Below are 23,049 nucleotides of genomic sequence, written 5' to 3' on the forward strand. Positions count from 1 at the left end.
AGCTACATCTAGACACGTGGTGTGGGTGACTGTTAGCTACATCTAGACACGTGGTGTGGGTGACTCTTAGCTACATCTAGACACGTGGTGTGGGTGACTCTTAGCTACATCTAGACACGTGGTGTGGGTGTCTCTTAGCTACATCTAGACACGTGGTGTGGGTGTCTCTTAGCTACATCTAGACACGTGGTGTGGTTGACTCTTAGCTACATCTAGACACGTGGTGTGGGTGTCTCTTAGCTACATCTAGACACGTGGTGTGGGTGTCTCTTAGCTACATCTAGACACGTGGTGTGGGTGTCTCTTAGCTACATCTAGACACGTGGTGTGGTTGACTCTTAGCTACATCTAGACACGTGGTGTGGGCGTCTCTTAGCTACATCTAGACACGTGGTGTGGGTGTCTCTTAGCTACATCTAGACACGTGGTGTAGGTGACTCTTAGCTACATCTAGACACGTGGTGTGGGTGTCTCTTAGCTACATCTAGACACGTGGTGTGGGTGACTCTTAGCTACATCTAGACACGTGGTGTGGGTGTCTCTTAGCTACATCTAGACACGTGGTGTGGGTGACTCTTAGCTACATCTAGACACGTGGTGTGGGTGACTCTTAGCTACATCTAGACACGTGGTGTGGGTGTCTCTTAGCTACATCTAGACACGTGGTGTGGGTGACTCTTAGCTACATCTAGACACGTGGTGTGGGTGACTCTTAGCTACATCTAGACACGTGGTGTGGGTGACTCTTAGCTATATCTAGACACGTGGTGTGGGTGACTCTTAGCTACATCTAGACACGTGGTGTGGGTGACTCTTAGCTACATCTAGACACGTGGTGTGGGTGTCTCTTAGCTACATCTAGACCCGTGGTGTGGGTGTCTCTTAGCTACATCTAGACACGTGGTGTGGGTGACTCTTAGCTACATCTAGACACGTGGTGTGGGTGACTCTTAGCTACATCTAGACACGTGGTGTGAGTGACTCTTAGCTACATCTAGACACGTGGTGTGGGTGTCTCTTAGCTACATCTAGACACGTGGTGTGGGTGTCTCTTAGCTACATCTAGACACGTGGTGTGGGTGACTCTTAGCTACATCTAGACACGTGGTGTGAGTGACTCTTAGCTACATCTAGACACGTGGTGTGGGTGTCTCTTAGCTACATCTAGTCACGTGGCGTGGGTGTCTCTTAGCTACATCTAGACACGTGGTGTAGGTGACTTAGCTACATCTAGACACGTGGTGTGGGTGTCTCTTAGCTACATCTAGACACGTGGTGTGGGTGACTCTTAGCTACATCTAGACACGTGGTGTGAGTGACTCTTAGCTACATCTAGACACGTGGTGTGGGTGTCTCTTAGCTACATCTAGTCACGTGGCGTGGGTGTCTCTTAGCTACATCTAGACACGTGGTGTAGGTGACTTAGCTACATCTAGACACGTGGTGTGGGTGTCTCTTAGCTACATCTAGACACGTGGTGTGAGTGACTCTTAGCTACATCTAGTCACGTGGCGTGGGTGTCTCTTAGCTACATCTAGACACGTGGTGTAGGTGACTTAGCTACATCTAGACACGTGGTGTGGGTGTCTCTTAGCTACATCTAGACACGTGGTGTGGGTGACTCTTAGCTACATCTAGACACGTGGTGTGGGTGTCTCTTAGCTACATCTAGACACGTGGTGTGGGTGACTCTTAGCTACATCTAGACACGTGGTGTGGGTGACTCTTAGCTACATCTAGACACGTGGTGTGGGTGACTCTTAGCTACATCTAGACACGTGGTGTGGGTGTCTCTTAGCTACATCTAGACACGTGGTGTAGGTGACTTAGCTACATCTAGACACGTGGTGTGGGTGTCTCTTAGCTACATCTAGACACGTGGTGTGGGTGACTGTTAGCTACATCTAGACACGTGGTGTGGGTGACTCTTAGCTACATCTAGACACGTCGTGTGGGTGACTCTTAGCTACATCTAGACACGTGGTGTGGGTGTCTCTTAGCTACATCTAGACACGTGGTGTGGGTGTCTCTTAGCTACATCTAGACACGTGGTGTGGTTGACTCTTAGCTACATCTAGACACGTGGTGTGGGTGTCTCTTAGCTACATCTAGACACGTGGTGTGGGTGTCTCTTAGCTACATCTAGACACGTGGTGTGGGTGTCTCTTAGCTACATCTAGACACGTGGTGTGGTTGACTCTTAGCTACATCTAGACACGTGGTGTGGGCGTCTCTTAGCTACATCTAGACACGTGGTGTGGGTGTCTCTTAGCTACATCTAGACACGTGGTGTAGGTGACTCTTAGCTACATCTAGACACGTGGTGTGGGTGTCTCTTAGCTACATCTAGACACGTGGTGTGGGTGACTCTTAGCTACATCTAGACACGTGGTGTGGGTGTCTCTTAGCTACATCTAGACACGTGGTGTGGGTGACTCTTAGCTACATCTAGACACGTGGTGTGGGTGACTCTTAGCTACATCTAGACACGTGGTGTGGGTGTCTCTTAGCTACATCTAGACACGTGGTGTGGGTGACTCTTAGCTACATCTAGACACGTGGTGTGGGTGACTCTTAGCTACATCTAGACACGTGGTGTGGGTGACTCTTAGCTATATCTAGACACGTGGTGTGGGTGACTCTTAGCTACATCTAGACACGTGGTGTGGGTGACTCTTAGCTACATCTAGACACGTGGTGTGGGTGTCTCTTAGCTACATCTAGACCCGTGGTGTGGGTGTCTCTTAGCTACATCTAGACACGTGGTGTGGGTGACTCTTAGCTACATCTAGACACGTGGTGTGGGTGACTCTTAGCTACATCTAGACACGTGGTGTGAGTGACTCTTAGCTACATCTAGACACGTGGTGTGGGTGTCTCTTAGCTACATCTAGACACGTGGTGTGGGTGACTCTTAGCTAAATCTAGACACGTGGTGTGGGTGTCTCTTAGCTACATCTAGACACGTGGTGTGGGTGACTCTTAGCTACATCTAGACACGTGGTGTGAGTGACTCTTAGCTACATCTAGACACGTGGTGTGGGTGTCTCTTAGCTACATCTAGTCACGTGGCGTGGGTGTCTCTTAGCTACATCTAGACACGTGGTGTAGGTGACTTAGCTACATCTAGACACGTGGTGTGGGTGTCTCTTAGCTACATCTAGACACGTGGTGTGGGTGACTCTTAGCTACATCTAGACACGTGGTGTGAGTGACTCTTAGCTACATCTAGACACGTGGTGTGGGTGTCTCTTAGCTACATCTAGTCACGTGGCGTGGGTGTCTCTTAGCTACATCTAGACACGTGGTGTAGGTGACTTAGCTACATCTAGACACGTGGTGTGGGTGTCTCTTAGCTACATCTAGACACGTGGTGTGAGTGACTCTTAGCTACATCTAGTCACGTGGCGTGGGTGTCTCTTAGCTACATCTAGACACGTGGTGTAGGTGACTTAGCTACATCTAGACACGTGGTGTGGGTGTCTCTTAGCTACATCTAGACACGTGGTGTGGGTGACTCTTAGCTACATCTAGACACGTGGTGTGGGTGTCTCTTAGCTACATCTAGACACGTGGTGTGGGTGACTCTTAGCTACATCTAGACACGTGGTGTGGGTGACTCTTAGCTACATCTAGACACGTGGTGTGGGTGACTCTTAGCTACATCTAGACACGTGGTGTGGGTGTCTCTTAGCTACATCTAGACACGTGGTGTAGGTGACTTAGCTACATCTAGACACGTGGTGTGGGTGTCTCTTAGCTACATCTAGACACGTGGTGTGGGTGACTCTTAGCTACATCTAGACACGTGGTGTGGGTGTCTCTTAGCTACATCTAGACCCGTGGTGTGGGTGTCTCTTAGCTACATCTAGACACGTGGTGTGGGTGACTCTTAGCTACATCTAGTCACGTGGCGTGGGTGACTCTTAGCTACATCTAGACACGTGGTGTGGGTGACTCTTAGCTACACCTAGACACGTGGTGTGGGTGTCTCTTAGCTACATCTAGACACGTGGTGTGGGTGACTCTTAGCTACATCTAGTCACGTGGCGTGGGTGACTCTTAGCTACATCTAGACACGTGGTGTGGGTGACTCTTAGCTACACCTAGACACGTGGTGTGGGTGACTCTTAGCTACATCTAGACACGTGGTGTGGGTGACTCTTAGCTACATCTAGACACGTGGTGTGGGTGACTCTTAGCTACATCTAGACCCGTGGTGTGGGTGACTCTTAGCTACATCTAGACACGTGGTGTGGGTGTCTCTTAGCTACATCTAGACACGTGGTGTGAGTATCCAGACCAGCCACAACACGCAACAGCGGCAGAGCTCCTGTCAGTCACATCTCCAGGAACACATCCCCTATTTGTTGTTGTTGTTGGTGGTGGTTGTAGGACGACGTGTGTGGGGGGTAGGTGGGGGACGGGGGGGGCAGAAGGGGAGAAATAAAGGGGGGGCCTGCGTACATCAGGGCATTGCAAACGTAGCCGCTTCTCATTTGCACTTGTTAAATATTGACATCCTTGAGCCGGAGAGCAGCGCATTAACATGCGGGCGCGCGTGTTTTTAAAGCCGGTCACACACTGTGACACGTTAATGGATTCTGCTTGATGAATAAGGTTTTATGCCTTCCACTCTGCTGTCGCTGCTGAAATATAAATGGCTCAGGTTGACATTTAGGGCCACAGCGCAGGATCCTCATTCATTTTCATCTGGGCCCTCCCGAGCATAATACGACGACGTACACACACACGCGCGCAAACGCACGCGTGCGCTATGTCTGGGCGTGCATACGCGTGTGTTTTCCGCGTGCGTGTGTACACACGCACGCGGAAAACACACGCGCGCACACGCACGTTCGCACGCACTCGCAAAAAAGAGCAAAGGCAGCAGGAACAACGGGAACGGGAGGTGGTCACGTGACGCGATGGCCACTTAAGTGCCCACACTCGCCCCACGGGCGTCAACTCAGCTCATTACCATCGGCAGCAAAATCATCATCAGCATCATCAGCATCGTCGCGGTCGTAACCATGTGCGCAGCGTCGGCAGAGCTACCAACTCGTGGAGGATTACTCGGACCAAGTCGCCCACAGACAGGAGCAATTACGTAACTGGGTAAAAACCATATACGATTTGGTTCTTTCGGTAAAGTCACGTCGGTATAAAAATAAAATAAATCACGTTTCTGGCGCAACACAAGCGTCTGTCATCAGGGTTTCCCACCTGATGACGGACGCTTGTGTTGCACCCGAAACATCGTGATCTATTTTATTTTTATACCCACGTGACTTTACCGAAATAACCAAAGAGTATGGATTCCTGCAGTCACGAAAGCTTCAAATCAAGATGGGTAAAACCCACTGACGATGATGGCAACATCGCCCTAACTCCCCCGCTGGCAGACCCTCACCCGTCTTCCGCGACAGCCATGTGCCCCCTTAAGAAGGGCATGGATACCATACGCGCTCGTTATATATTATAGTGTTAAAAGCGATCACCCCGTAGAGAGACATCTCTGCCATAGCAATGTGGAATTTCCACCACTGGTGCAGGAATGTCATGGAAGATAAGCGCAGCCCCATGACTCATGTGTGTGTGTGGTGGCAGTGGGGAGCGGTGGTGTAGCGGTTGGCGCGCTGTGCTACGAACCCGGTAATCCGGGTTCGAATCCCGCTCACGGCCAATACCAGCGACGATTACCTGAGCCGGTTCTGGGCCTCCCCTAGGCCGACTCAACCTCAAATGAGTACTTGGTGCAGTGTCTAAACATCGCCACTGGGGAGACAAAGGGCGTGGTACTGGCTACCCAGCCTCTCATGTGCCGTGCCGGCCTTCATAGGTGCTCGCTAACAGCACTTGCCCCAACAGTCTGTTACAGGCTATACAAGGGATCTTTGTTTTTGGTGGCGGTTGTGGTAGTAGCGGTTGGTGAATGACGCCCGCTGGGCTCAATGACACCCGTCTGCTCGCGACGTAACGTTGGTCTGACCGCATTTATTCACCGTTTTGCGCTGTGGGAGTATTTGTTATTATAAATATATATCGTCTGACAAAAGAGATCTCTCAAACGATCCAAACTACAACCACCCCCCACCACCACCACCGGTGAATCGACGCGAGACGTCAGCTGTCCGCAATGAGAGCAACGCTAAACCTGTTGAGCGGCGTTGACAGCCTGACTGACAGACGGACGGACGGACAGAAAAAACGAAGGACCCGGCTCACTCGCTCGCTCAAACATCCCAACATCCCATTCCACTCAAGGTAATTGGCAGCGGTGCGGCTACGAACAAAGTACATCAGCGTGTAAGCGAGATAAATTGACACGGAACACTTTTTTTTATTAATATTACTACTATTATTGTTACTTTACGCTGTGGCTTTTCTGATTCCACTCCCCCCCCCCACCAACCCCCCCCCCCCCTAAAAAAACTGGTCGCTTTCACACACACACACAAAACTCCCCTGCCGTCCTCGTTCGATTAATTTTCTGTCGAGTGCAATCATACCGTCCGTGTGATGCTGTCTGTCTGCATCGATCGGTGCCGGCTGCTGATAAGTGTATCGGTGGGGGGGGGGGGTCGTGGAGGGGGGGTCCTGTCTCCCTGGTGTAAAGAGCGCGTGCACGCGGATGTCAATATACGACGGACGAAAGCTCAATTCTACCCCCAATGCCGTTTCATTCCGCCGCGCGTTCTTTAACCGTTCGCTCGGGGGAGTTGGGGTGAACAAGAGCGAAACAGACAGATGCACCCTCCTCGCCACACGGATGAGCATCATTATCATCGCCGTCGCTATCGTCATCAGTCATGATAAAGCCACTGCTGGATGAAGACCTCCGTCCCCCACCCCTACCCGCACCGAGCCGTTGTCGAATCTCAGTCCCTGCGATGTAGCGAATCCAATATCAAACACAGCAGGGATGCGTCTGTGAAGTGTCAAACAGAATATCATGTTCATTTGTCCCTGAATCATCACGATCTTCAACCATGTTCAATCCACTGCTGGAAGAAGTCCTCTTCCAAGCAATCATCATCATCATCATCATCTCTCACGGTGCGAGTTATGCAACCAAACCATCTGCGCTTGAGCTGATTTCATCGCTCCGTCTCCACGGCCAATGTTCCTATGTAGCTGTCAACAGTCTCAACTGCTGGCCGTCATGCCCTTTTGTCCGAGATGTGTGCTGTGCAAGGCCACTTACGTGTTTCTTAACATTCGAAGGTGATGTTTCTAACCTGCGTGGGTGACTTCTCGAATCCATGCGTCCCTCTCTCTGTCTCTCGGTGTAACTCCAAGCATGCATCTCGCCATGCTTCTTTGCGCACTTTTCAGCTTTTGTTCATGTCCGTGGAATTATCTACCCATCGACTCTCTATCCCCCCCACCCTCCTCCCAAGTTCTCGTAACCTTGCTCAATTGAAGGAAGGCGTTAACTCTCAACCTATCACATCTTCAATGGTTGTTGCTTTTCGCTGGCTGCTCAGAGTTTTGGGCCTATAAAATTTCTGATCCATGCGTCACAGCCGGTATGACGTAGACTGGCTGAGACCTCTCTTTTTTGGGCAATTTATTTGGTGATGCTGCTGCTGCTGCATTGGCAGTGGTGCACAAGGACAGTTAACAATAAAACACACAAACTCTACCTCTCTGGACCTCTCTCTACGTGCCGTGACTAGACGTGTCGTTGCTCGAAACGTTGCCTATTGCGTACACGTTTTCTTTTTGTCGGGCCACAACAGTGCTACTGAGGAACGTGTTTTGAATATTCTTCGTTCACATTCGTACATTGTGAACAGCGCGCAATTTCAGCCGGAACGGTCCACAACGGTGTTCTGGGGATCATTTTGGCACCTTGGCACATCCATCTCGCCATATTATTTCAAATAAACCAGTTCAGAGAAATATAGAGCACACAGATATAAAGTAATGTTATGGATAAACCAGTTCATAGGATTATATGAATGTCGAGCACCAGGATATAGGATTATGTATAGACAATACCTTTTCATTTAGTGGTAGTGCCTTTACGGCAATAATGCCAACTCCGAGCTACCCTATCTATACCAGTGTTCCGAAGAAAAAAACATCACGCGTTACATAAAGCCCTGATCAGTCTTATTATTATATTACAACGTGGCATGGATGAGCAAAGGGGTCAAAATCAGGGTGGGAAAGGGGCCTTACCCGAGTGAAACTCACCGACTGGCTAAAAGGAAACCCGAGAAGAAAAAAAATACAATCGCGAATCTTGTTTTGGGCGACGGTAAAAAAAAAACGCAGATAAAACCACGCATCGCTTCCCACACTCGCCACGCTTCCTCTGCTCTCACTCAGCGAGTTACAAAATCAAATTACGTTGAAAACAACGTATAGGTTTAAACACACGCGCGCGCACACACTCGCACACAAATATAAATATATTACGCATGTATGCGTGCGTGCGTGCGCGTGTGTGCATGCGTGCCGCACAAATGATTGATTCACCCTATTTTGTAAATGGATACTGCATAGGCGATGTGTTTGGGCAAGCTTTCAGTTTTCTAAATTAACTGATGCAATAATGATGTATTTATTGTTTAGTTTTAGGGGACTGCACTTATTACAAGTCCTAACGGGCCGTTGTTTATAGCGCCTACTCGTTGTTGGTGATAGCCTTCATAATTTTACACTACCCTACCTGTCTCGCCCGCTCGTTCGCCTCCCCTCTTCGCTCCCTCAAACCCCCCCCCACCCCCACCGATCCACCCGCACACTCTCGTCTGTGCACGGCATGTGTGCGGGCGCGTGGGGTAATTAATATTCGGGCATCATGAAGCTCTGCACTCAAGGTCAGTGCCGTTGTAAACTTGAATGTCACGCAAAGTCCGTGTGTTTGTGTCTCCCGCTTGACGCTCTGCATGTAAAAATTTGCCGTGGAGAGGGAGAGAGGGTGAAAGAGAGCGAGAGATAGAGAGAGAGAGAGAAGGGGAGAGAGAGGTGGTGGCTTTGGTAGGACGATACGACACGGGCTGGGCTAAGATTCGCGAGCGAGCGAGCGTGTACGTGAACCCTCGATATTAATTATCGTGCTGGCTTTAAAAAAAAAAAAACTATTTCACATTTTCAGCTCAACAGAATTGGGATGCAAAGGATCACCGTATCGGGTATTTTTACACAATTGCTGAGCACACGCCCAGAAAATGTCAAGCGGCGGCCCGCGACAATCAGCACTGTTCTGGAAGTTGTACTCGGTATATATCGTAAGAGCTTGAGGGCAAAGAGATGATGATTATGAGAAGAGGGAATTCCAGAGTGGAGCAGTTCGAGTGAAGAAGCAGTGTGTAGTGAGTGGGTGAGTAAGTAAGTGGGTGCGTGGGTACGTGAGAGGGTGTTGTTGTGTGTGACCTGTAGTGTGGTGGTTTAAAGTGTGGAGATAAGACGAAACACTCGAGTCTGGTGCAACATAGTCCTCAACCAACACGAGTGGAGGATTCGACAAGTGACAGTAATGGGAACAGCAACCACAATAGTAGCGATAGAAGAGTGACAAAGAGGTGACTGACTGCCGGTGACTAGAGTGACTGCAGTGGTATAGAGGGATGGATATATCTCCATATATAAAAAAGGCAAAGCTGTGATTATGTGTCTGTTCAAAATGTTTAGCGTACTTCCCGAAATGCAACAAACTTGAAATTTGCCATGTGGGTACTTTCCAGACTGTACACCATGCACAAATTATGAAAATACACTTTAGTTTTTTTTTGGGGGGGGGAGAGCTCAATAATGCATCTATTTTTTGCATGCCAAGTGAGCTGTGACGTCAAATCTGTCACGTGACCCGCTCATGTGGAAGCGTAACGCATTGTAGTGTAGCGCGCTGTGCTACGAACCCGGCGACCCGAGTTCGATTCCCGCTCACGGCCACCACCGGTGACGATTATTTCAACCGGTCCTGGGCCTCCACTAGGTCGACTCAGCCTCAAACGAGTAACTGCTGTGGTGTGTGAACATCGCCACTGGGGAGACAAAGGCGGCCGGGCGTGGTGGATCCAAGTCCCGGGCGAAGCCGGGTGGGCACAGCTAGTAAATACATACATAACCTAGTTGCGATCTAAAGCGGGAAAGATAAAAGGAAAGAGAGAAAATGGAAGGAAGAAATGAGAGCAATAATCACAGAGTACACAGGGGGGCTGGGTAAAGAGGATTGTGCTTGCAATGGGTTAACAGGCGTGGACAGCAGCAGGCCCTGCGTGAAAGACCCAAGAGGCTCCGTGGTGGCTCTTTGTATAAATTATATCAACATCACCGTTACCATCGTTATCATCAGATCAACCATGATCAATCCACTGCTGGATGAAGGCTTCCCCACACTGTCACCATGACTCAGGATCCCACCTGCTGATTTTCATCACTCAATTTCCTCGTCGGACGCGATATCATCATCCGGGCATATATATAAATACAGTATATATTATACATACATGTACAATTTTTTTGTTCTGTTTTACAATTCAAATATTCTAATCAAAACAGAAAAAGAAAAAAGTCTCCGAAAGAAAATTCACTGAGAAGGAACATCGCACGGATTTGCTCGTCCGCATCGAAGGACCATGGGCGGCTCAGCGGTAGAGCGGGCGGCTCGCCATCGGAAGGTTGCGAGTTCACATCCCAGTTGGGAGGGGTTCAGAATCAGCCCCGCCGCCTCTCTGCAGACGACGACAAAATGAGTAGTACCACTTTTGTGGGGAAGTTAACAGCGTTTGTCCTATGGATCGACTCATCCCCGCCGTAGGAATGCAGAATAACCAGCACTGAAATGTGAGATGACGCTCAGTTGAGCAGACAATCGCTTTACATCTTGACAACAATCGCCATTAATAACGCTGTGGTGTTAAAGGAAACATGATGAATAATAGGAAACGTTTCATGCAACGACCCTTATTCATATCACAGTGCCATGTGAAAGACCCAACTCAGAAGATCCCTGGGTTTGATTGTCCACACAAACCATGGCAGATGCGGATACCTGATGTCCAAATGGAAAATTTTCATATCTCCAACGTGCAACTGCAGTCATCCAGAACAGACCGTACAACGTATAACGACGCAATGCCCGAATCCACAAATACAGAGGAGACATCACAGCAATTACACTCCGCTGCTCCTGACGTTGTTATCTGGCTTGACCCCCTGAATGTGAAATTGTAGTTGCTGCTCTGCATCTACATCGGCCACACAGGTGAAGTAGATGTGCTGTCATGAAGGGAAAATTGCCCAAAACATCATCTATTATATATTTTTCCTTTTTTTCCTTTTATGGTGTTGAGATTTCGTTTTGTTTTGTTGACTATGCTTGTGCACCACTACCAATGGAGCAGCAGCATCACTGAGTAATTGGTTAAAGTTTCAACATCAACTTATTTGGGGGTCTATCTCACTACAGCCTCAGCACTGCAAGCACTGCAGGCACTGGGTTTGGGAGCCGCTAATCGGCGAGCGATTTATCCCACGCCGCCGCGCGATGCTGATCGCGTGGCGCGGAACCGTCACCACATCTTGTCATATCGGCGTATTCGGTGCACGTGCGTGCGTGTGCATGTGTGTGCGTGCGTGTGTGTGCGCGTGGTGTGCGTACGCGCGTGTGTGTGCGATATCTGAAACCCGAGAACGTGTCTCGCAAAATTTCATATTCTTCCCAAACTGTTCATTAATGCGATGATTTAAAATGTAATTTAATTTTCGGATGAAGTTGCGTGGATGTGAGTGGAGGGGTTTATTACAGCCAATTTGAGGCATAAGGACCGGGTCCTGTGCCAGGGTGGAAAAAAAATATACGTAATGAAGAACGGAGGGGAGGGGCAGAGGGGGTGGGGGGCGGGTGAGGGGGGGTCGACAGAAAAAAAGCAGAAAGAAAAGTTAATATGAAAAATCTCCGCTCTGATGTAGCAGCACAGACGAAGCTGTATCGCCACTAATCACTCATCCCGGGTCCCACGGTGCCCAGGACAAAATATTTATAACCACGCAACATTTGGTCTGGCTTGGATTTCAGTGTCTCTGCGGCCGTAAGTCATCTGTTCCGGTGGCCGATCTAAGGAGGTTTTTCCATTTCAAATGAAGCAAGGGACCAGAGGAGAAGGGCGGACGACTGCCCAACCCCATCCCTCTCATCCCCGCCCCCGCACAGCTCCATCCCCTCTCGCGTGGCCCTGGTCTGTACCCACCCAACCCCCTCTGCCAAACCCCCTGCACTCTGCCAGCCTGTGCCCCCCTCCTGCCTCCACCCCCCCAGCCCCTCCCGCCACACACCCACCCCTGCCCCCATCGGTGCCACCCCGCGGCTCGTAACATCTGCTCGCCCGGGCGGCCCCACTCTAGCCCGCTCGCCCCCATGCTCACCCGCCCACTTGCCCACTCGCTCGCTCATCCGCTCGCCCGCTTGCTCACTCGATCGCGCACGCACACACACACACATGCGTGCACGGGCACAAGAACACACCTTCTCACCATTAAAGGAAAAAAAGCAATCCCTAATTTGTGGTGCAATGCAGAGGTCGCCGGTCAGATTCGATCTCCGCGCATGGCAACTGAAATGACGGTGCAAGTTTCTGAAATTCTCCACCCCTCTCCACCGACTCTGTCCACCCGGCAGTATAATTGAGTACAGTACACCACAGTTAATCAGCCATGTGTGGTGGGGTAAAGTGGAGGCACTCCCACCTCCTGACAAGGCAGTTGCCAGATGGCGACAGAAGTAATGAGACTGTCAGAGTGGTCCTTGGAGGTCAGATGTAGATTGTATCCCATCTGAGGGGTCTGAAGTTCAAAGTTAAAGTTACAAATGTGTAGATCCAGAGACACGGGAACACCACAAGCAAAGCAGGAAGGCAGCCAGAACTGTCGCCGACAATTGCCCAAGCTCTGGCGCCCTCATTGGCACCACACTTTGCTGTCAAGCCTTCTCCTGGCGAGCCAGGATATGGGGCACCTCGACGTTCACCGACGTTCACGGTAAAGGAGTTTCGCGACATCTGTGTGCGTGATCCGCCAACCCTCGCTGCCTCCACAGTGCTGAATTACAAGCAGCCACATGCATCATAAGCCGCCGTCGCCGCCGCCGCGTGACGAAAGGGATCTAGCAGCAGGAGAGAAGCGATGGCCGGGTGTGGCGGCCTCAACGGCAAAGGGCCGTGACGACCTCTTGGACCTTGGCCTTAATAATTACGGAATGATCGCCGTAATTATCGTTAGTTCACCTTTGTTTGCTCCTTGGGCTCTTGCCATTTTGTTGGGGAAATATAAATGTCAAATGTCAGACAGAGGCATTTGATGAGACCGTTTATGCTTGGTTTTCACCGACACCCAACGACCCCCCCACTCACTCACCCACTCCCTGCCCCAGAGTCAAAGTCAAAAGTGGTTTCCTGTGCAAATGAGCAGTTGAAGGCATTGGTGCTCATATCCCATGCACCGCCCCTGCACAGCCTGTGCTGGAAATCCCACATTCCAAAGGCAGGGATTAGTCTATTCATCGGACAACCACCATTGACTTTCCCACAAGGTGAGGATGATGATGATGATCATAATAATAATGATTTAGTATAAATTGCCATTTGCCCCATTGTTACAGCACAAGGCTATCACAGCCACTGTGTTTCACAGATGGATACAGAGTACCAGTAGAGAGCAGGATCGCTATTTGGTTTTACCAAAGCAAATAATTTGCAGTGTAATTCACGAATCTGTTCAAATGTGGACCATAACGGGGGCACACGATGGCCTGCTCTTGCGAATGACATCGGGGGGATCTCTCTAACGTCCGCTGCGAGTGAAGCAGATGGCACGTGGTATTATTACTACGTTTAATACAACGCCGCGGTATTAACTGGGGCCGCTGCTGGATTCAAACCTTGAACCTCTGCGACAAGAGGCGAACATGCTGCCGCTGGGCCGCGTCCGTGCCCAAATGAATGCTGACTGCTGTCACGAGTCCTTGCGCTTGCCGCTGTCGTGAATTAAACACAACTTCACAATGAATTACAAACTAACCATTCTGTCACGACCACAGAATCACGCGAACCGTCCGTGCGTAACTTCATAACGGGCACTGCCGAGACCTGGGGACTACATCGGCTTCTATCGTCATCAATCACAGATTACTGTCATCGTCGTCGTCCTCATCGGCGATGTTCACTCCACTGCTGGATGAAGGCCTCCTCCTGCAAGCCATCGGCATTCTCTTACGGTACTTGCGATGTAACAATCCCACGAGCTCCAGCACGTGAGCCAATGTCATCCCTCTATCCCGTGGTGGGATGCGCTGCCACCAGAAACACCTCCCATACCTTCATGCCTCCACCACTCGTCCACCGTCACGTGTACAAAAGTCCTTGAGGCAGCCCCGTGGCATCGAGTGGGGGGGAGTGAGAGTAGGGGGGGTGGCCAAAAGAGGTTGAACCCCCCCCCCCACCACCCCACTGAAGGCTCAGCCTCCCATTCTAAACTCTTATAATCAAGTAACATGATAAGTATAATTAAGCAATGGGCATCTAAGCCATTGCGGTATCATGCCCGGTCTCCCCCCTCTTTATAAAAGCTCAGGCTACACGGCTGCCGCGACGTATAGTGCGTCGGTGAAGCGTGTGTGAGCAGGGCCAAATTACGTTTACGGGGGAGCCTGTTATAGTTTTTTGAGGGGGGTGCAAGGGACACATGCTTTGCTGAGGGTGTCCGCGCTGTGGTTTCCGTGCCTTCATCGCGGTTTGGCGAAGACACGGGGGTCACCCCCCACCCCGCCCCCACCCCCCCACAAACGGGACAGAAACGGCACACGCGCGCGGTGACAACGAGTGGCAACGATCGGCGACCAGGAGCGGTGACTCACTCTGCTCGGCGAGGCCCCTGTCGTTGCCGTCGTGTTTGGCGTCGTCACGGGCATGGCTGCCGGGCCGCGGGGCCATGGCGGGGAGTGGCACAGGCCCCACGCACAGCCCATTCTGGTGCACGCCTCCTGCCACGCACGCACGCACCAACGCACACCCGTGCAAGGGCACACCTGTGTAGGGGCACACCTGCGTAAGAGCGCAACCCCGTGGGTAGGGACAAAACATCCGCACGCTAGCCCCGTCTCTACGGGAAAAATACACTGGCACGAAGGGTGCAACTGCAGCGAGCGACCACGTGACCGCCCTCACTACGGACGTTCGTCATGAGATGCGGAGGCCAGTGCCTTTGTGACCGGGGTGAGATGTCCACCAGTATGAATGTGCGTGACCCAGGTGAGATGACGTCCGCTTGACCCAGAAAGGTTGTTCTCAAACACATTTGTTCCATAGCATCCCTGTGACGCATGAGAGAAGTTTATGACCCAGGTTAGATGTCAGGGTGACCCAGAATTAATGTCCGCTAGCACCCAGGTGACCCAGTAGAGGTGCCCGCTAGCACCCAGGTGACCCAGTAGAGGTGCCTGCTAGCACCCGTGTGACCCAGTAGCGGTGTCTGCTAGAGCACGTGTGACCGGGTGGATATGCCCGTGAGCACTCAAGTTACCTGGTTGAGGCACCCGCGAGCAGATATTCTGCTAGCACCCAGATGACCCTGTAGATATGCTTGCTAGGACCCAAGTGACCCGTAGAATATGCCCACTAGCACCCAGGTTACCCGGTAGAGGGGCCCGTGTGCGCCCACGTGACCCACCGAGTCGCTCGATGGATCCGTGTGCGAGCGCTGGCGGGGAGCAGTGGCGTGGGGACGGGGGCTCCTCGGATCGCTGCCTCCGCATGGGGGACGGCTCGGGGGAGCTGTCCCTCTCCTCACTCCTCTCCTAGCAGGGGTCATGGAGTCCGGGTCAACAGGGAGGGATCCAGAGAGAGAGGGAGGGAAATAAGTGAGGTGTTATGATTGTAAGGGTCAGAGGTCAAACGCAAAGAGGTGGTGGAGGAAGGTGCAAAGAGACAAACAAGCACAAACACGCACGTTCCGAAAATGAAATCCCTTTCATAATCACGGAAAAACACTCGCCCGTGGGGTATGCGGATGCATGCCGCCGTGTAATTAAATAAAGACGTCCGACCAAATGCAGAGGAGGCTGATTTATGGGGCGCGTGGCGTGCGTGCGTGGCGGCTGCCCCCGTGATTTATCTGAGTGTGAACGCCCGAGCATCGCGCTGCAGCCACAACCAGCGCTGCAGAGGCGTGCGCGAGCGAGAAGAGGCATCGGGTGGGAGGGGGTGGAACTGACAGACAGATAGACAGACAGACACATGGAGGGACAAACAGACAGGTGGCTGGAATAATGGGTCAGATGGGCAGAGACACAAACGGAAAGATGAACGAGAGTGAAAGCCAGACCCTGCCTCTGCAGCCAATGCCAGTGACTTGAATTGAGGTTTGTGGTTGCGAGTAGAGGCATCAGAGGTGACACGGACAGATGGAGAGGCAGACCGGTGAGCAGACAGGTGTGCAAAAGGAAGGCAGACAGAAAGACATGCAGGCTAACAACTATAAAAAAAATTATATTCAGGCCAAGACGTGTAGAAATGTAATGACAAAGACAGAGAGGCAGGTTGGATGGTAAACAATTTGAAAGTGAGACGGACACATTAGTAAGTAGACAGACCAGTAGGCCGACAGGCACACAGAGAGGCAAACCACAAAATAAATTGACGAGTTTACGTACACAGAGATATATATTAAGACAGATATGTGCATAGAAGTAGAAAGGCAGATACATAGACAAACAAGCAGGCAGACAAGTAACCATACATGTTGGCAGATATAGATACATAGATACAAAGCCAAACACATGAAGAGACAGGCGAACAGTCCTATAGACAGACAAGACAGCCAGCTGGTCAGACAGACATTCAGCTAGACAGCCAGATGACACTTGTGCCGACACTTGGACAGGCAGACAGGCGTTCTGCTCGCGCCGTGTGCACTGTGATGTTTTAATTCGCAGCCTCTAATTAATCACAGGTTCGCTACGTGGAGGGGAGGCAAGGGGAGGGCCCTGCACAGATCCATCTGGCACCACATTTGCCATCCGTCCGTTCGTCCGTTCGTCCGTCCGTTCATTTGTTCGCTCGCTCACTCGTCCATTCGTCTGCGTACATGCGTTGTTCGCCTAAGTGTTTCGGGAGCGGCTCGGCACACCGTGAGAACGTGTCGCTTCCAATGAGCTCGTCGCCCGCTCACGTGCCGCCACGATCGGACGCGTTATAATACCCGCCATCGCGCAGTAATGGCCCCCTTCACTTGAGAGATGTGACAAATGCACGCCGCCGAGCCTAAACGGATTACGGCCGAGGCCGTCCGTGATCTACGATTGGCTCCTCGCGATACACCGCAGCCGATTTAATCTTGTTTACCGAAAAAAAATAAACAAAAAAGATAAATACATTCCATCCACCCACCACCGTCAACCGCTACCACCCCACCCCACAACCGTAACCCAGCTTATAAGAGTCTAATCATCACACGCCCAGCCTCCCCCATGGAAGGAAGCCTGGAAAAAAAACAAGAAACGCAAAGTGATAGCTCTTAACGGGTAAACAAGAACGGAATTAAATATGAGCGAAGACGAGCCATTTGTCACCCGTGCCAATATTTGCCGCAGACAAGGCTGTCAATAGCGGCATTTTTTTGGCTGACTCAGGCCACAGATACTGCTGATGTGCCCACTCCATCAAGGATGGCTGTGCCACGCGGCATACCAATTATAGATCACCCGCGCTCCTTTGATGTCATCCGCGGGAAAGAAAACGCCGCATCTTTGTCCGGTTCCGTTTGTTTTTTTATTAAATCATTGGCGTTAGGCGCGCATTGATTTGATTTTCTTTCTATCCACCACTCGCCTAACCACCCCCCACACCCCCCACTGAACCCCACCCCACCGTTCCCTACACACCCACCACCCTAAAGTTCTTCCTGTTTGTTTGCCGCTTTGTTGTTGTAGCGGTTGTTGTTGTTGTGTGCTGCAGCTGTCAATAATTTGCTGATGTGGCTGGGTGACATACATCGTGAAACAAGGAGCCACACGCACACACCGACAACAAAACCAGATGATCACGCAGCGGCCTGCAATGTTTACAGCTGAGATACAATACGATAAACAAGCATCCGGCGCAGCAGCAGCAGCTGTGACCAATCCGCTGCTGGATGATGACCCCCACCCCCAAACCGTCGCCATCTCCCACAGTCCTGCGGTGCAACAATCCAGCACACGAGCCCATCAGAACATGGCTCACGAAATATTATCGCGAAGGATATATTATTCATGCGTCCGTTAAAGATGTAATTCTTGACCGTTAAGAAAAGTGGGCACATCGGCTAGACGAGAGGACGGCTGGTGGGCGAGAATAACTACTGAGTGGCGGCCAAAGGAGGGTTTGCGGCCAAAGAAGACAGCCAGCGGGGAGATAGGATTCGATGGGACTGGCTCATGTACAAGTGCAGGGCCGACTACTGAATCGCAGAACTAAGAGGGGACCGCCACAGCTTGGGAAGGCATTTGTCCAGCAGGAGATTGATCACAGCTGATGATTAAGGCATTCTCAACATCGTGAAAGCGATGGGGGAGAGAGTTAAAATACTGAATGCACGTGCACTGGTGGGAGACGAGTAGAGGCTTTGGAATCAAATATATATTTCTCAAATTTATCGCTATTATTTTAGTGAGGTGTCTATAAATGGATTGCCGTGTTATAATCTTTAAAACAACTGGCAGCCCACACATCCTGTGGACGTGACTGCCCATCCCTCCCTCCTGCCTGCCAGCAAAACAGTTTTCTAATAGAGTAATAGTATTATAATATAATTTTCATCTTAATTATTGTTACTGAACGGATGCAATGCGTCAAGACATCACGTCCCCTGAGGAGATGGAGCAATGGAATCAGTTGATGTGCGGGTTCGATGTGGATTGTTACATTCCTATTGGTGTTTTTGCACTCCTATCGGTTTTATATTGTTAGTATCAAAATTTCAGAATAGGTTTTACCCCCCACCCCCCCTTACCTATATGGCCTCTTGATACAAGCACCCCTTTTGCCCACTTCAGCAATTGTTTCTTGCTGCGGTTGTCCCACCTGATGACGGACGCTTGTGTTGCGCCTGAAACGTCCTGATTTAATTTATTTTATTTTATACCTACGTGACTTTACCGAAAGAACCAAAGAGTAATAAAACAGGTGTTAAGATGTTAAACCACCAAACTGAAACCTTTTGCAAGGAATCATGTCTGCATTAACCACATATAGTTGTGAACATGCATAAAAAACCACATGCTCTCATAGTATATGTGGTTCATGCAGACAGGATTCCTTGCAAAAGGTTTCAGTTTGGTGTTTTAACATCTTAACACCTGTTTCATTGCCAGAAAGGGTCAAACCTATTCTTATATTTTGTATTGTTGTAACTTCCTGACGCGTCCCCACAGGGCATCTGTAGAAAACAAAAGAGATTCATAGCTCATCGGATTCCTCCAGTCTGAATAAAGATGCTGATTCTGACATCGTAGGCACGGGGAGGCCTTCATCCAGAAGTGGACTGAGCACAGCTGATTGATTATTATACCAATTTGGATGTAAACGTAATATAATGGCATTATATAATTTAAACCATGTAAATGGTGTTACTGCTGCATTGGCACAAGCACAATTAACAATAAAAACTAAACTCTATCTCTGGCCTCTCTACGTATTGTGAAGATTAGAGCTAATGCCCGAAACGTCGCCTGCTTTTCATAATTTTCCTTTTAAAGCCTCTTTGTGTTATTGACGTGTCAAGTTTATCGTCATAGGTATATCAGAAGGTGGCTCATATTAGACATTCGTCAATAACACTACCCTCAAGAGGAAAACATATATATATATATATACACTACATGACATCTCGGGCATTAGCCCCTTCTTCATATGAGACAGAGAGGTTATCTCTATCATAAATTTATTTTACAATAAAAAATAAATGGCCTTGAAAAGAAAATGTCTACCAGGGCACCATGGTGGATACGAATGCATTCTCCCAACTATTATTCACTCAAGCCCGTGTGGCCACCTCTCTGTGCCTCCGCTTTGAAGGACGACGATTGCCCGAAACGTCACCAATTACGCCACTTGTCCTCTTCAGGGCAATGTTATTGAGCAATGTTTTGAATATTTAATTCGGATCTACACGGCGATACGAACACAATGCATTTCAATTACAATCCATTAGCGTGTAGTTTTCATTTAACCCATCCTCGTGTATTATTAATCACCCACCCCCTCCCACCGCCACCCCCCTGTCAGATGATGGTGAGGAGCGAGCCGATGGGATCGCACGACACAATCTACCAAAATAATAAACAAATAGATGGCAATTCCTTCAGCCGGCATTGCAAGCAGCGGCCGTGGCTCTTGCTGTCCGCGTCTTTCCTTCTCGATCTCTGCGAGATAAAGGGAGAGAGGAAAGAGAGAGAGGAAAGAGAGAGAGGAAAGAGAGAGAGGAGAGAGAGAGGAGAGAGAGCAAGGGGAGAGCGAGCCGCAAGGGCAGCTTGCCCTGCCTGCTCGCCTGCCCTTGCAATGCCAGCCCTGCTCATCGCGCGTTTGCAGCAGCAGCAGCACACAACAAGCAGCAGCAGCAGCATCCTCCTGCAAGAGCACCATCAGCAGCATTATCATCATCAGCAGGAGGAGCAGCACACAACAAGCAGCAGCATTATCATCATCAGCAGCAGCACACAACAAGCAGCATCATCCTCCTGCAAGAGCATCATCAGCAGCATTAGCATCATCATCAGCAGGAGCAGCACACAAGCAGCAGCAGCATCCTCCTGCAAGAGCATCATCAGCAGCATTAGCATCATCAGCAGCAGCAGCACACAACAAGCAGCATCATCCTCCTGCAAGAGCATCATCAGCAGCATTAGCATCATCATCAGCAGGAGCAGCACACAAGCAGCAGCATCCTCCTGCAAGAGCATCATCAGTAGCATTAGCATCATCAGCAGGAGCAGCACACAACAAGCAGCAGCATCCTCCTGCAAGAGCAGCAGCATTATCATCAGCAGGAGGAGCAGCAGCATCATCAGCAGCAGCATTATCAGTAGCATTAGCAGCAACAGCAGCAGCAGCAGAAACAGCAGCAGCAGCAGCATCATCCTCCTGCAAGAGCAGCAGCAGCATTATTATCATCAGGAGGAGCAGCAGCATCATCAGCAGCAGCATTATCAGTAGCATTAGCAGCAACAGCAGCAGCAGAAACAGCAGCATCATCATCAGCAGCAGCAGCATCCTCCTGCAAGAGCAGCAGCAGCATTATCATCAGCAGGCACAGCAGCATCATAAGCAGCAGCACACAAGCAGCAGCAGCATCCTCCTGCAAGAGCATCATCAGCAGCATTAGCATCATCAGCAGGAGCAGCACGCAACAAGCAGCAGCAGCATCCTCCTGCAAGAGCAGCAGCATTATCATCATCAGCAGGAGCAGTAGCATCATAAGCAGCAGCATCATCAGCAGCATCATCATCAAGGCACAGCAGCATCATAAGCAGCATCATCAGCAGGAGCATCATCCTCCTGCAAGAGCAGCAGCAGCATTATCATCAGCAGGCGCAGCAGCAGCATCATAAGCAGCACCATCATCAGCAGAATCATCATCAGCAGGCACAGCAGCATCATAAGCAGCAGCATCATCAGCAGCAGCATCATCAGCAGGCACAGCAACATCATAAGCAGCAACATCATCAGCAGCATCATCATCACGCAGCTGCAGAGCGGGAGGCAACCACGAGGGGTGGGCGGTGGCGACGCGGCTGAGATTTTATTTGGGGTGGGGGGAGGGTGTCTGGGCTGGCGTGGGGACGAAGGGGGGTGGTGGTGGTGGTTGTTGTGTCGGTGTGGAGGGTGATGATGATGACGACGACGATGCCCGTCGCGTCGTCTCCCCCCCCCCCCCCGGCCGCCGCGGTTACCTTGAGGCCCGCGTCGAGCCGGAGCGGGTGTCCGGGCTGAGCCTCGCCGGCCCCGGCGGCCATGTTGCTGGCGTTGCCACCGCCACCGAGGTGGGTCATGTGACCCATCGCCATGGTGACGGAGGCGGCGTGCGGCAGCGAGACGGGGAGGAGCGGGTGCGACATCATCATGAAGGGGAGCGCGCTGCCCATGTGCTCCAGGCCTGAGTCACGTGGTGGGGGGGTGGAGGGGGGGTGGAGGGGGGGGGGTGGGGGAGTGGGGTGGAGGGGGGGCGAGGGGTGGTTTTGGGGGGGGGGGGCGAGGGTGGTGTTTGGGGGGGGGCGAGGGTGGTTTTGGAGGGGGGGGCGAGGGTGGGTTGGAAAGGGGGGGGGAAGGTGGTTTTGGGAGGGGGGGGGCAGTAAGTGGTTTTTGAGGGGTGGGGGGGGGGGGGGTTGTTTGGGAGGGTGGTTTGGGGGGATTGGGGGGGGGGGGGGGGGGGGGGGGGGGGGGGGGGGGTTTGGGGGGGAGGGGGTTGTTTGGGGGGGGCCCGAAAAGGGTGGTTTTGGGGGGGGGGGGAAGGTGGTTTTGGGAGGGGGGTGGGCAGAGTGGTTTTTGGGGGGGAGGTGGTTTGGGAAGGGGGGGCGAGGGTGGTTTTGGGGGGGGGAAGGTGGTTTTGGGAGGGGGGGGGGGTGTTTTGGGAGGGGGTGGTTTTGGGAGGGGGGGGGAGGGTGGTTTGGGAGGGGGGGGGAAGGTGGTTTTGGGAGGGGGGGGCAGAGTGGTTTTTGGGGGGGGGGTGTTTTTGGGAGGGGGTGGTTTTGGGGGGGGCGAGGGTGGTTTTGGGAGGGGGGGGGCGAGGGTGGTTTTGGGAGGGGGGGGGCGAGGGTGGTTTGGAAGGGGGGGGGGAAGGTGGTTTTGGGAGGGGGGGGGCAGAGTGGTTTTGGGGGGGGGTGGTTTTGGGGGGGGCGAGGGTGGTTTTGGGAGGGGGGGGGAAGGTGGTTTTGGGAGGGGGGGGGCAGAGTGGTTTTGGGAGGGGGGTGGTTTTGGGGGGGGCGAGGGTGGTTTTGGGAGGGGGGGGGCGAGGGTGGTTTGGAAGGGGGGGGAAGGTGGTTTTGGGAGGGGGGGGGCAGAG

General features: G+C 51.5%; 1 protein-coding gene across 2 annotated transcripts in view; it reads right to left on the reverse strand.

Moving 5' to 3' along the window:
* The window catches only part of LOC133349950 (dachshund homolog 1-like), a 222,365-nt gene that overhangs the window by 75,854 nt on the left and 123,462 nt on the right, over nucleotides 1-23,049 (reverse strand). For both annotated transcript variants that reach the window (XM_061563855.1, XM_061563854.1), the window contains exons 6-8: nucleotides 21,941-22,143; nucleotides 15,682-15,808; nucleotides 14,870-15,040 (exon numbers count right to left, since the gene is read on the reverse strand). In XM_061563855.1, coding sequence (XP_061419839.1) covers nucleotides 14,870-15,040; nucleotides 15,682-15,808; nucleotides 21,941-22,143 — 501 coding nt within the window. The remainder of the gene's footprint in view (nucleotides 1-14,869; nucleotides 15,041-15,681; nucleotides 15,809-21,940; nucleotides 22,144-23,049) is intronic.

Source organism: Lethenteron reissneri, chromosome 32, assembly GCF_015708825.2.
Source record: "Lethenteron reissneri isolate LAM-NWPU_2019-01 chromosome 32, ASM1570882v1, whole genome shotgun sequence".
NCBI lineage: Eukaryota > Metazoa > Chordata > Hyperoartia > Petromyzontiformes > Petromyzontidae > Lethenteron > Lethenteron reissneri.